We start from the raw sequence: 14,288 nt of genomic DNA on the forward strand, positions 1-14,288 counted from the left end.
TAATTATTCTAAATTTAAATAGCCACATGTGGTTGGCAACTACAATAAAGGTCAGTGCAATTATATCCTATATCTAAGGGTTCTGATTAAAATAAGAACTGAAGAGTCTATCATGATCTTGTTTTGCCAACTATCCCTGAGGTGGAAAAGGTAGAAACTAAGTTGTGACAAAACTCTTACGTGCACAATGCACAATTAGTATTGCAGTCATAAATTTTATGGTGCTGATCAACAAATTCTAGTCAGGCATTGCTAACAGTAATCAACAAGAATTTTCACTCTTAGGAAAAAAACCAAAAAACACTGGAGCTAACATAATGGTATTATCTAAAACTACTATATCCATGCCATGAAAGATGTGAGTCAAAACGATAGGAGCCTTCAATGATATAAACAAGATGGGGCATTCCTTATTTTGAACCTCTCTCTGGATGCTACTAAAAGTGAGATGACAGAATGCAAATATGCAAGCTCAAAAAAATAATTATAAAGTACCACGCCCTAGAAGAAGCATAACAAACCCAAGAATGTGAACTTCTACTATTACCATCATTATTCCTACATGTATCACCTCTGAGAGCCAGTCAAGGGCTGCAAGTACGGCGAGGCCTGCTGCTGAACATAGCCGCTGGGCTGCTGCTGGATCTGTCTGAGTCTTTCCATGAGCGCAGGGTTGGAATGTGCGGCTGAGTAGGCTCTGGAATTATAGCTGGGGGACAGGACCACACTGCCAGCCTGCTGCTGCGGCGTCTGCTGCAAAGGCATCTGGGTTCCATACATTGTATAGCCCTGGGGCATGGCCTGCAGGTAGGCATGAAGGAAAAGTCAATTTTCCATTTACCACCCATCTTTCCTATCACTAAGATACATGGGGCAAAAACAAACCCAGAAGGACCTCCTTGAAATTCACTGTTTTCAAAGACCCTCATGACTCAGACTTCGAGGAGGACTGCTTTGCAGGGAGTCCAGTCAGAAAATCCATAGAATGAACAGGTTGTATAATGATTCACCAGAAATTTCAATTAAAAAAAAATGAATCTTCATTTGGTTAAACTGGCTTTTAAGATCAGCCGCTTACTTTGAAAAAAAGGGCATGTTTCCGTATAGAAATAAATAGGCAAGCATCCATACCTTCAAGGGACGATGATATCAATGTTCAACAGATTCCAAGTATCATGAATATCATTTCCAAAATTAGTCAGAAAAGCTACCCATGCTCAGTCTAAATTAAAATAATAGAGTACATTTTCCAAATATGTGACTATACCTCTGTGTCTCATGAATATGCCTGTAGTAACTAACCAGTTGCAAAAAAACTAACAACCCCTCTCTAAAAACAAACAAACAAAAAATAAACAAACAAACACACCCAACAACACCTTAACCAGGAAGGGTACAATTGGTGACTATTCAATATACTCTAGTACTGGTTGGACCATAGCCCATTCCAACACTCCACCAATAATGTGAATGCTTAATTTCCTTATTCAATATTAATATACAAACACCTATTTCTCTAAATCTTGAGAAAAACCTGAGGTTCTCTTGGATCACTAGATACAATGTATAGAATAGAATGCTGATTAAAGTAGGAGAACACATTGCTCTTAAAATCCTCAGAGCACCACATTTTAAAGTAGCTTAATGCCTCTGACTTGGAAGACAGAGAAATGTATAATGCATTGCCAGCAGGCAGCATGAATGGATTCTGGAGAAAAGGCTCAGTGCCTCTGCAAGCCAATCGTGGCTTTCCTTTCACTTGTGGGCGGAGAACAAATTGCCAGCCCCAACTAGCAACCTTGGTAACACCCTTGAGCTCCTAATTATGAGAGGGATAAGGTATGAGTATATGAATAAAGAAATAACAAAATTATTATAAAAACAGCTCAAGATTCACATTATATCAAGGCAAATGTATCATCTGTTGAGCATCTACTGTGTATTGGGTGTTATGCTGGTTCCATAGGTTGTCTTAAATCCTCATGCCCTTCATCTTTATTTTACGGAGAAGGAAACCAAAGTTCAGAGTAACTTGGACAATGTCAAACAGCTAGTAAGTTGTCAGGAATGGGGCTGAGGTCTGATTCTAAGGCCCATTATTTTATTCTCTCGTAATTCTTCATCAAAGCTATCTTTGAATATGACAATTTCAATCATAAGCCACATCCTTATATATAACATAAAAGAAGTAATTCTAGAATTAACCATTTCAATATCTACCATCATCATTAATATAAAAGTTTGAATTTATTTGTTTTTAATTCAAGAATTTCTTTGAACGTTTTATGTACCTTAATCAATCCTGAGACTTGATAATCATTGATAATGCTTTTTAAAAAATAATTTAGAATTATCTTTATTGTGATTAGCAGTATCTCCATTCATTAGCTAGGTTAGAGCTTTATTTGATAAAACTTTTTTTAAATTTCAAAATATTAACGGTGTACAGATGTTTTTGATACCAGGCTTGAGTCAGGGCTATAAATTTACCCGTCATTTTATCAAAAGGACACCTGTACTTGAATGTTTATTGCAGTACAATTCACAATTGCAAGGGTGTGGAATCAACCCAAGTGTCCATCAATTGACGAATGATACGCTTTTTTAAAATGTCAATTATAATCTTTAAGTCATAGAAGTAACTAAGTGGTAGACCCCATGGGGAGTTGATATTCTATTTGCTTTGTTTTTCTCTTCAAAGAGCATTAAAAATCCCTTGAGCACCTATGAAGCAAATGTGGGTACCTGTGCTTGCTGCAGCCCTGGATACTGAGGCAGCTGAGGGGAGGGCCGTGCTTGTGCAGCAAAGAGAGCAGCCTGTTCCCCGGGCTGGCCCTGGAAAACAAAGCCGAGGTGAACTTCTGATCATAACAGCAAAGGCTTGATTTGAGCTTTTGGTCAATAATCCTATAACCCATGACATCAAATCTCATTACACGAATATAAAACTCACACATTTTCAAACTGCATTAAATACTATTTCTCATCAATTTCCTACATGTGTTATAGACTGTTGAACTTCTTCCTTCCAAAGACTACACATGTTCCCAATCATAATACACACATCAATGCAAGCCTAAGTAATCAACAGTCTGCTCAGCAGACAGGCTCTAAGATGGCTTTCCAGTGCATTCCCGGGTTCAAATGCTAGTCTAGAGTATGAGTCTGTAAGTGTGAAATCTGGACCCACAAGGCTGCACCACTCAGTGCCCATAAAGGGAGGAGAATATGTGGTATAGACAAAGAGCATATAAACATTTCATGACTCTTTAATGAAGTTTCTTCACAGTGACCCAAAACTTGCTTATTTAGTCAGGTATTCAAGGGATAAATTTAGTAGCTCCTATGATTTTAAAAATCAATTGGAATATTATCAATAAAAATGTATAAGTTCATAACAAATGCAATTCTAACCAACTACAATGCAAAATAAAACCAATTAACATCTGCTTACCAGTCTTAATTTAATACAAGCTTTGTCCTTAGTTAGGAAAATAAACTCATAAGTGCAACTGTATATGTGTTTTATGTTTTGGTAGCAGACATTATTTCATGGAAGCTGGAATCAAAGGTCATAATGATATTGTATAGACATGCTTTGTAGTGAACTATAGTAGCAATAATTTCTGTACATGATCAAGAGTTTATTGCAGCATTTCTTTTCCTGTTCTCTTTTTTTTAAGGGTTAGTATTAACAAATGGCAAGTAATAGAAAAGTCAACAAAAAGATTTTAGAAGGAGAACTTACAGGACACAGATTTGTGATTCTTTGGATGTGACACTATTGGATGTGATTCTAAAAGCTTTTATTGAACATTGTCAAATTTGTGAGCTTAATAGGGATGGACATCATATTTATAATGCCCTTCTATATGTGCTACCATAGATGTGAAATTCTTGACCTTAATATTGTCTTTGAAAATGTTAAATTGAGAATTCTGTTAACATTTTATGAATTGGCGCATTGTATTACCGCAAGAGATATTTGATTTTCAGCACAGTGCAAAAGTTCTTTAAAATGCATATATGTCTTTTTTTCTAATTCCATTTTGTTTTAAAGCACATTTTAAATGTAGTTTTCTCATTTAGTAAAAGTTGTCTAATTGATATGAAAAAAAAAAAAAAAAAAAAAAATAATAATTTTTATTATTAATAATTCTGTAATAATTACAGAAAGAGGCCTAGCTTCCTGACAATCACTGTTCCCCAATAAATGAAGTTTACAATAAACCTCAATAAATGAGGTTTATTGTAGGATTATTTTACTATTGTCTTATAATAGAGGTCTCTCATTTAAAAAGTACTAAGTTATAGTTACATAAAACTATTTTTAATGTGCTTGGAAAGTAGTGTAGATATTTCTAGCAAGGACAAAGGGATAAATGTTTAGCTTAAAAGGGAGAACAATAAATATTAAGACTTTATTATATGCCAGGGACTTAGCTTCCCATTCTTATTCCCATTTTCTCACAAAAACTCTATAGGAGAGGAGCATCATTCCCATGTTCTTCAGATAGGAAAAGCCAGTCTCAAAGAACTTAAGGAACTTAGCAAGCTTACCCAGCCAGACTTGCCAGAGCCATGATCTAAACCCCAGTGAGTCTGACTCCAAAGCCCAGGGCTCTTCCCATTACAATGAGATGCCTCCATATGCCATATTACTTAGGATGAAAATATTTAAATACTCATTTGGTACTTATTCTTTAAGGACATATAACCCCTTAAAATCTCCCATTTGAAACCGAAAGGAGAATCTTTATTAAGACTTCTTAATAAGATACTGAAACCACATGTGTATACAGTAGATGGTTAAGTCCTTTCTCTGATCCCCATATAAAATCACCTGGGGACATTTATGAAACTTCAGCCTCTCCTAAGGTGACTATCTATACATATATGGATAAAACACAAATTTCTGAGAGTACCTACTATGATATCTATACAGAAGAGCTTCAATAAGAATCTAAGTTTATAGAACAGGGTACCATGAAGATATTCTTAGCCTTTATCTCATTAATCTGCTAAATACAACTGTATCTACATTTGCTTGGGTTTAAGAAAAAAGCCCAAACTCCCTCTATGAAGAACCCATACCATGGCAGTATGGCTATTGGGAGCCTCAAACTATTCTCCCCAAAGTATACACATGGTTCTTGATTCTCCAAACACTAGGCAAAAGAATCATTAAATCAGCCATATCTTTAAATACCACTCCTTGAATCAGTACTCTTGATGTTAGCATCATGCAAGGTCCCTGAAACATATGGCTGTGCTTCTTTGTGGGGACAAATATACATGTATTATCATTTTTATAGAATAAATGAAAAATGAACTATTTATATATGAGTTAGAATCTTGGGATCAATTCATAGTTTATAATACCCACACCCTCTTTTAGTTTTGAGGGAGACAGGATGTGATCTGTATCTGACAGCTCTGTACAGATGCTTAAAATAGATCTTTTCTAACTCTTAGCTCTTCCTTTGTTTATTGAAGAACCTTATGAAATGCACTATGACTTACATGGGGTAGGCAGAACTAGAATACTAAGAAGATATATATCTGAGTTATTGGGCAATACATTATTTGATTTCATGGAGATATAAGAAATATGAATCAAAAACTATTCTACATTTTTTAAAAGTCACAAAACTAAATTCAGAAAAAGGTGCTATAATTTTAAAAGAACCACAGAAAAGAGATAAAGAAATTGAAATATAGTTTTGACACTCTGAAATTCTTTTCAACCACTCATATTCAAAGGTGAACTACTTATATGTGAACACATTATGTTCTCTCCCCAGATTTTCCCAACATACTACTTAAGTACCAGAGGAAATAATTCAGATATGTAATATTCTCCCTAATAAATAATTGACACCCCAAGTTAGCTAGCACTCCCAAGTTCTCTGTGCATAGCTTTATCATCATGCTGTCCTGAAAGAAAAATACCCTAATCTCTCCTGCCAGACTGAAATGGATTCCTACTTTTCTTTGTTTATCCCAGAATAATGTCAGGAATACATTTTTCAATTTGTAATAGTAGTTCAATTTATTGAGGAAAGAATAAATTCAAAAAGTTCTTTAGTAATTTGAAACATTTTACAAATGTTAAATGAGGACCTCGATATGGGAATAATAGAGGAAACTAAAGGCTGAGAATTAGTAAAAATATTAATGTTGGTGGGCATTGGTTTGGCTACATTCAACCAAGAACAGACCATATACAATGTGTCATCTAAACTGGGATAGGCCAGTACAGCAGGGCAGAGTGAGACCCTGCCTGGCATATGAGCCCATATAGTCACTTTAGTTAACTGTTATTGTCTGAAAACTTTTTAAGCTTTATTTTATTTTTAATCAGTTCTTAGCACAGTGCCTGGCACACAGTAAGTGCTCAGTAAATATCTGCTGAGAAAAACTAAGATTTAATTTAGTTTATCTGGTAACCAAGACATCCAGTGGTAAATTGGGATTTATATTTCAACATAAGTTATATTACCAAGTGCTTTCCAGTTGCCTCATAGGTTTTAGCACCACATTTTGTTTTAAAAACTCAAATTTAATGTTTAGCATCTATTATTCTAATGATTTTTTCTTTCTGCTAGCATTAGAATCTGTGGAGTAACTGAATTTTTCTCTCTTTATTCCGCTTAACTGAAACTATCAGAGGCAACACTGTATACTTTTATGCATGGAAAGGACAGGCTAGAAAGAGGGTCTTTGTTGGCATATTTGTGTCTAGCCATAAGCCATGTGACTTTAAGCACATCGCTACGAGAGAAAGTAAGACACATGTGCCCCTGCTCGAGCTTCCGTGGCTCAGATACGGACTTGTGTGTGCTAAGGGAATGACCTACGGTTAACCAAGACATTCTAATAATTATATAAGCCCATGTCTACACTGCTACCTGAAGTAATTCCTACACATGGCCTCTTCACTTTGTTATATACTTTGCTTGCCTCTACAAACAAAACACAAATAATAAATATAGTTTATTAACTATTTATTCTTCAGTAAATTTCTAAAATTTCCATTTTCTAAAAACTTCTAAAGAAGCTGTGCTGTTCAAAATAGACCTATCTGCCTAGCCTTTATAAGAATAATTTTTGCTTACTGCTGTATTTTTAATTAGACAGAAGAAGTATCTGAGGTCAAAGGGATGTTGACTCAAAGACCCTTTGCATAATGTGAAATTAATGCATCTGATGAGTTTAAAATTTTTGATAAATCATACTCAAACATAATTTTCATTCTTCTGGGTCTTGTACTCTTCCATGATCTCTTTCTAAAGAAGGACTAGTTATCAGCAATCAGTAAGGATTATAATCAGCAGCATTTCAATGGACCAGAAGTTTCCTATCCTTTTAATTTATTAGTAATGATTTTTATAAAATCCTTATTTAGCAGCTTTTCAATACTGTTTAAGGGTTACAATAGAGAGACAAGTTGTATCTGGAAAAACCACAGCCAGATTTTGTGATTCTTTCTGAAAATACATATCTGGGAAAAAATAAAAAGAGGAGTCACCTAGCAGAAAGGGTTTTATTTATGACTCCTAGTTTGGAAGTTACTAACTAAAGGTGCCCAAAGCTGAAACAACACATGCTGTGAATCAGAAGTTATTGTCATCAAAACATACTAGTCTATTTTGATTGCAAACAATAGACACAGATAAAATTCTATAATTATAGGAGGTTCTATTGACTAGTTATGCTTGACACTTTTACAAAGTTTTCACTTCAAGTATAACTTGTTTGGGAACAAATTACAGTAACATTAACTGCTAGAATATGCTGATTCATTCTAAAATAAACACATCTCATACAGTAATGAAACTTTACCATATTAATATGTCCATAAATGATGAATATAATAATTGGTTGAGTAAATATTCATAATGTCCTAAAAATATGGGAGAATATTAAAAAAATAAGAATGATAAAAAGAACAGCAAAGATAAACATTTCAGTTAATTTAAATTACTATAGAAATTACAAAACCTTCTTTTGACTTTAAATATCTGTGAACAAAACATTTGTCTATAAAAATACCTTTTTACAAAAAGTAAAGCCAATGATTGATGCAAATTGTTTTTATCTGAATTACATTACCATCTGAATAAATGACCTACAGCAATATAAGCTGCCTCCAAAAATACTTTTAAATTTGATAAAGTTTAATTTGTTTTTAAATAAATAAAATCCTCACCTGCTTTCTGTATACTTTAAAGTGTCTTTCTTAATTGAGTTCTTTCTGAAAAATTTCCAAACTTTCCTTTGCTAAAACAGTTAACAGAGAAATTGTCTATATAACAAGTACTTAGCCTAAATATTTTCAAAGTCTGAATATGCAGTTAAGGATATTTTCACCAATGTATAGATAATGTTACCCATTTAATTGGCAGTGAAACAAGTTGACTTACATTCACATCTGAGATGTGTGCTCTTTTTTATTCTAATGCTTCTTGGGTTTATGTTGTGGGTTGGCTAACTGATACAGAAACCTATACATAATTTAATGCAAAACATGCATTCTTAGCTAGCCCAGGCAAAGCAGGAAAGGTGAAGTCTCATGACATGCATGCACAAGACCTATGCTCAAAAAAAAAAAATCTTCTCCATACCGGAAGGAAAACAGAGATGATGCGTTTTGTTGAGAATTTGGGACTAGCCAGTGAGTGGGATGTGATGACAGGGTATGTTTCATAACCAGTTTTCATTATCTTGCATTGGCCTATGAATCAGCATGCCATGCGTTCCTCTACTAATGATATAAATTACCACAAAGAGAAGCAAGAGCTCAGGAACAGACAGGTTCAAAACTGGGACTGAGATGAAGGTGCATGAACTGGTCTATGCTCCCAAGCCCAAGGCCATGAATGTCTATTGGTTTCTACACCATACATATGTGGTGAAAATCATGAGGCAATCAAAGGAGGAACTTTCAGAAATAAATTCCATTAAATTGAACATAGTCAATGCATTCATGATTCTGTGTTAGAGTCTCAAACACAAACCAAGTGAGTAACAGTGAAATGAAGATTGAAATTACTACCAGCTACAGAAGAAAAATCCTGCTTCTCGTTTTAATGTTCAAAGGGCAATGCTATAAAAATTTTAAAAAAATAAAATAAATGACAGAAAAAGGAATGACAGCAGGGGTGTTACCATTATGTTGTCAAAGTCTTCCAGAAGGGAGACAGCAGAGTTACAGAAGTCCTACAGAAAGGGGACAGCAAGAAAACGGCAGACAATACAGATAAGATTTTTTAGCCTAATGATGTGGATAGCCAAAATACATATGAAATATTTCATTTTAAAACAATGTTGCAGAGAGTCAAGACTTGAAAACCCAGACCCTACAGGTGTTTTATTAATTCATGTGCCAAATGACCTCACTACAGACTGGGACACTGATAAATAATATGGCAATATTCAACGGCAATATTCACAGAACAGAATAACACAACCTGGAGGTTAAACGGTGACATAAAAGAAGTAGGGGAGATATCAGACACAGATACTTCCTTCAACTACAGGATGATGGAACCCCTGTGTAAGAAACGGGGGGTGGGGAGCAGAGACCTTCTCAGCCTAAAGCCAGTGGGAGAGCTCAGGACATCTGGGTCACATTAAACAGACGAGACATTAAGTGAACAAGTCAGTAGGTTATATACTGTTGTAGGACATAATTAGATAGATCTATCCCCAGTAAATGCAAGTGAAAATACAGCATCAAGCTAACCACACATTCAATCAACCATGGTAGACAACAAATATTTATAGCACCACAATTGTTTACACACTGACAGGAAAACAGATTTAGAAAAAGGCAACTGAGTGCTTCAGGAAAATTGCAATTTCTCAGCTAAACGATCTCCTCTTCTAATCACTTTTAATCGGATTCGAAGAGAAATACTACTGAGGTGTTAAAAATTTCCCTCAGATGAATTCTTGAGACAGATATGAAGCAAAAGATTTTCAACACTAATAGACAAAGTATTTCACTATATCATGGATTAGAAAGTATAGGAGGAATTCCCCAAGCAAATAATATTTTTACCATTTTAGGTATAGGTGCATAATTCACTGCATCTGTACATTGGTCTTTAGACCCAACAGCCACCCTCAGATTAGCGATTCATTTCCTCAATCCTCCACCCAAACTGCTGTCTTCTCTTATGAAAATTAAGCTGCATACACTGTCTCCTAGCTCATTATATTTGCCTAATTATTTCAGCATGTGAAATCAGCACCTTCCTAATCATTCAAACAGTGATATACCAGATATTAAGTAATAAGCAAAGCACCCACTTCGCTGGACATGTTTTCCACCCAAGGAATAAAGTGATAAGGTGTAGGACATATTTACTAAGTGGTTTTCTCCTTTTAAGTTTATTTTTGTCATTGATACATATTATATGTAACTTATACCCTCTGAGTAAATGCATTAAAGATAATTATCAATACTCAAGATTTGTCTCAACAAGACTCTTTTGTCTACCTTTAACAAGTAAGAATATAATTTGAAATATTCTCAATTTATATGATTAGGAAATTTACTAAAGTGAAAACCTGAATAGCCAGTAAAGTCATTAAAGATGCTGAAACTCATAGTTAATCAGCAAAATGCAAATTTGAATGTCACAATACAACACCATCTTACCTGCTCTGAGAAAAATAAGGTGTGACAATATCAAGGATTGGTGAGATCAAGGAGAAAGGAAAATGCTCATTTACTATGCTAAGAGGAATCACCACCACTTTGGAAATCAAATCCGCAATTCCACTTTCAGGCAAACACCCTAAAGCTTTCCGTATGTACAGAAAAAATGTACAACAATGTTTACTGTAGCATTGTTAACAGTAAAAAAAACAAAAAAACAAAAAAAAAAAAACAAAAAAAAACATTGGAAATAACTTATAGGACCATCAACAGGAAAATGAATATATAATATGTTAACTTTCATAATGAAATAGCATCCAATAGCATTCAGTGAATGAATAAAACTATGTGAAACAAAGTGTACATGATTTGAAAATTAGCCACAAAAAAGCTGCAAAACAGTATGACACATGTGAGACCATTTATATACAGTTTCAAACCTACAAAGTAATACTGTATAATACTTAATGTCAATAGCTGCAAAAATATGTGATGAAAATATAAAAACATTCAAAAGAAAAATACTAAATTCATGGCAGTTGTTACCTCTTTGGAGGAAGGGAGGAAAATGAGAGGAGATCAAGGGGACTCATCCATAGATGGAATGTTTGACTTTTTAAAAATGATCTAGAGCAAATATGGCAGAACATTATTACTTATTAAAACTTGATGGTGAGTACATTAGTGATTATTTTATTATTTTCTATTCTTATATGTTTGAAATACACCACTAAAGAGTGAGTGGAAGGAAGAAAGAAACAGATATTCCAAGGTGATAATGTATCGCCAAGGAAAGGGATCAATCACCAAAGAAAAGGCAGTTGTTCAACTTCAACGGGCTGCATCAATCCAAGAGGTATGTTTTCAGGAAGTCATAGATTCACTCTTGCCAAGGAACTAACAACTCTGGAAGGCTCTGACTCAGTCATCCTTCCTTCCTTAAATTACCCAATTCCTTCAGGTGGATACACAGATGATGAGACCGGCTCCATGGTTGACAGCTAATCTCCTAACAAGTTACTACCTGTACTAGCTATAACTGGACATATCATTTCTGTCCTCTTTCATAAATCTTCCTCTTTTCTGTCATGAAAAATCCTTCTGATTCATTATCTGTAGCCTGTAACCAATTGCTTTTTTTCCAAATTCATCTCAATTCAAGGTAAACATATTTTTTGTCTGTCTTTCTTTGGACTCTTAAAGTAAATTGGCATTGATTATTACAAAGAACAATGATTTTGTACATTGAAAAGGAGAAATCAGGATAAACCAACACCATAAATCAAGGCATAAAATAAAGTTCCTTTCCTGGGTCAAAACTTAAGATTCCTTCAGAAAGTTCCTTCCCTAGATGATTGATATGGTGGGGGGTGGGGAAGGAACCTGAAGAAAAATACTGAGTATATGACTGGAAAACAATTCAAGCCACATTTTGCATTATTATAACCAACATTTTATATTTTATGGTAATTCTAACATATTATGTGGAAAATAAAATACACATTTTATTTAGGATACTTTTAACACTGAGATTAGAATAATCCCCTCTGAAGTCTGTCTCACAAAATTTATACAGTAAAATAACTCTAAGAAACCAAAATGACTATTGGGAAAACTAATCAACATTTCTTTTTAGTATCAGGTCTACCAGTGGTCACTAAGCAAATGAGTATTAAATCAATCATATTAGGGACAATTAATGTAATTATGCAAGTAAAGCATCTGACATGCTTTTATTTTTTGTGTTTAACATATTTAAGAAAATAAAGATTTTTATGAGATAGAAGTTTCTTTTGAAATAAAAATAATACTAATAAAACAGTAACAATAAATATGGCCACTAACATGTTTTGAGCACTTACTATGGGACAGCCACTGTTCTAAGGGCTGTTACATGCATTAAATCATTAACTTCACAACCACCGTATAAAGTAAGAATGGTATTGCAACATCACCACTTCATAGATGAGACTGAGGCACAGAGAGGTAGCATAACCACTACACTGAGTCCCATTCAAATAAGAAACATGGAGTAAACGGATCATTTTTTACAGTAGTACCCCCTTATCTGTGGCTTTGCCTCTCATAGTACCAGGTACCTGTGGTCAATTGCAGTCTGAAAACAGGTGAGTATGGTACAATAAGAGATTTTGAGAGAGAGACCACATTCACATAACTTTTGTTGCAGTGTATTGTTATAACTCTCCTAGTTTATTATTAGTTATTATTGCTAATCTCTCACTGTGCCTAATTTATCAATTAAACTTTATCACATGTATCTATATATAGGAAAAAACATGGTGTATATATAGGGTTCAGCACTATTCATGGTTTCAAGCATCCACTGGGGGTCTTGGAACACATCCCCTGAGGATAAGTGAGGACCAGTGTACTTTCCGGATGAAGACTGTAACTAAGAAGAATGAAAACAAGTTTCCTTGCCAAAATCTTTATTTGTGTCCATGTGCTGTAGGAAAATACACTCAATTATAATAATCATTACATCAAATAATCTGATTAAAAATACTTATTATCCACACTACTTAGCAGTTTACTAGATAGTAAAACAATGTCTTAGCATTTCCTGAAAAAAATATAAAGCAGTCCATAACAGAAAATTCCATGACTGACTGAAGCTCACATACCATCTCTGCAGTGAAACTAGAGGGTAATTTTATAATGGTGTTATAGTTTTCTTGGTGTATCATCTAAGGCTAGATGGTTTCTACATATTTCTCTCCATTAGATAAAATAAGAGAGATTTTAGGTCTTGAAGATCTTAGGTCTGTCTAGAATTCAGGAATTTATGTCTCCCCTCTCAAATCTTGGGTTTTCATAACAACCATACGAAAGATCACTGCAGGGGTCAGTTTCTGGAAGCACTCAGAGGAACAGCTATGAGATGAGTGTGAGGATAAAAATTAGATTGCTGAGGGTTAAGGCTACTAAGAAGCTCTATGCTTCTGGAAATAACTGTTTAAATTTTGCATTCATTTAATAAACACCTCATAGATTTCTACTATGTGCTTAGTAGATAAAAGGATGATACAAAATATTATAAGATCCAATGCCTGACCTCATAAGAAAAAGGCACAACCAGTGGGTTACCAAACAACTGGCCTAGAAAGCACATACACAAAGCCTGGGGAAATTAAATCAGGCTGTGAAAGCATCTGCCAAAATTCCAACATCAGTTTGGAAGATTAACATAAATGGAAATTTTTGAACATATTTGTTACATTTAAGATAATGGATTTCTGGAATAAGAAAATTACTAGGATATGGAAGAAAATCATATCTATTTACTTTTCTCTGCCAGAAGCCAAAAATTAAAAAAAAAAAAATTACAAGTCCTTATGTAGAGAAATTCACATTACGTGTCAGTATTTAACGTCAAAAAACTTTCCTGCAAAAATTATTAATAGAAATGTTTCTCTATCATTTCTTCTCATGAAATGGTCTATACTTAATAGAAAAACAACTAATTGTACCTAGAATTATATATTAAAACAATTTGTCAATATCACTTATATTCCATATAATTTCTGCCTTTATTTTAGATTTTGAAAGATTATCATAAGGAGAATTTCATTGCTACAACACCATGTTTAGCTAGATT

General features: G+C 34.2%; 1 protein-coding gene across 1 annotated transcript in view; it reads right to left on the reverse strand.

Moving 5' to 3' along the window:
• Positions 1–14,288, reverse strand: part of MED12L (mediator complex subunit 12L) — a 317,206-nt gene that overhangs the window by 21,318 nt on the left and 281,600 nt on the right. Inside the window, exons 40-41 of the mRNA XM_012782864.2 lie at positions 2,746–2,835; positions 572–801 (exon numbers count right to left, since the gene is read on the reverse strand). Coding sequence (XP_012638318.1) covers positions 572–801; positions 2,746–2,835 — 320 coding nt within the window. The remainder of the gene's footprint in view (positions 1–571; positions 802–2,745; positions 2,836–14,288) is intronic.

The sequence above is a fragment of the Microcebus murinus genome, chromosome 1, assembly GCF_040939455.1.
Source record: "Microcebus murinus isolate Inina chromosome 1, M.murinus_Inina_mat1.0, whole genome shotgun sequence".
NCBI classification, from domain to species: domain Eukaryota; kingdom Metazoa; phylum Chordata; class Mammalia; order Primates; family Cheirogaleidae; genus Microcebus; species Microcebus murinus.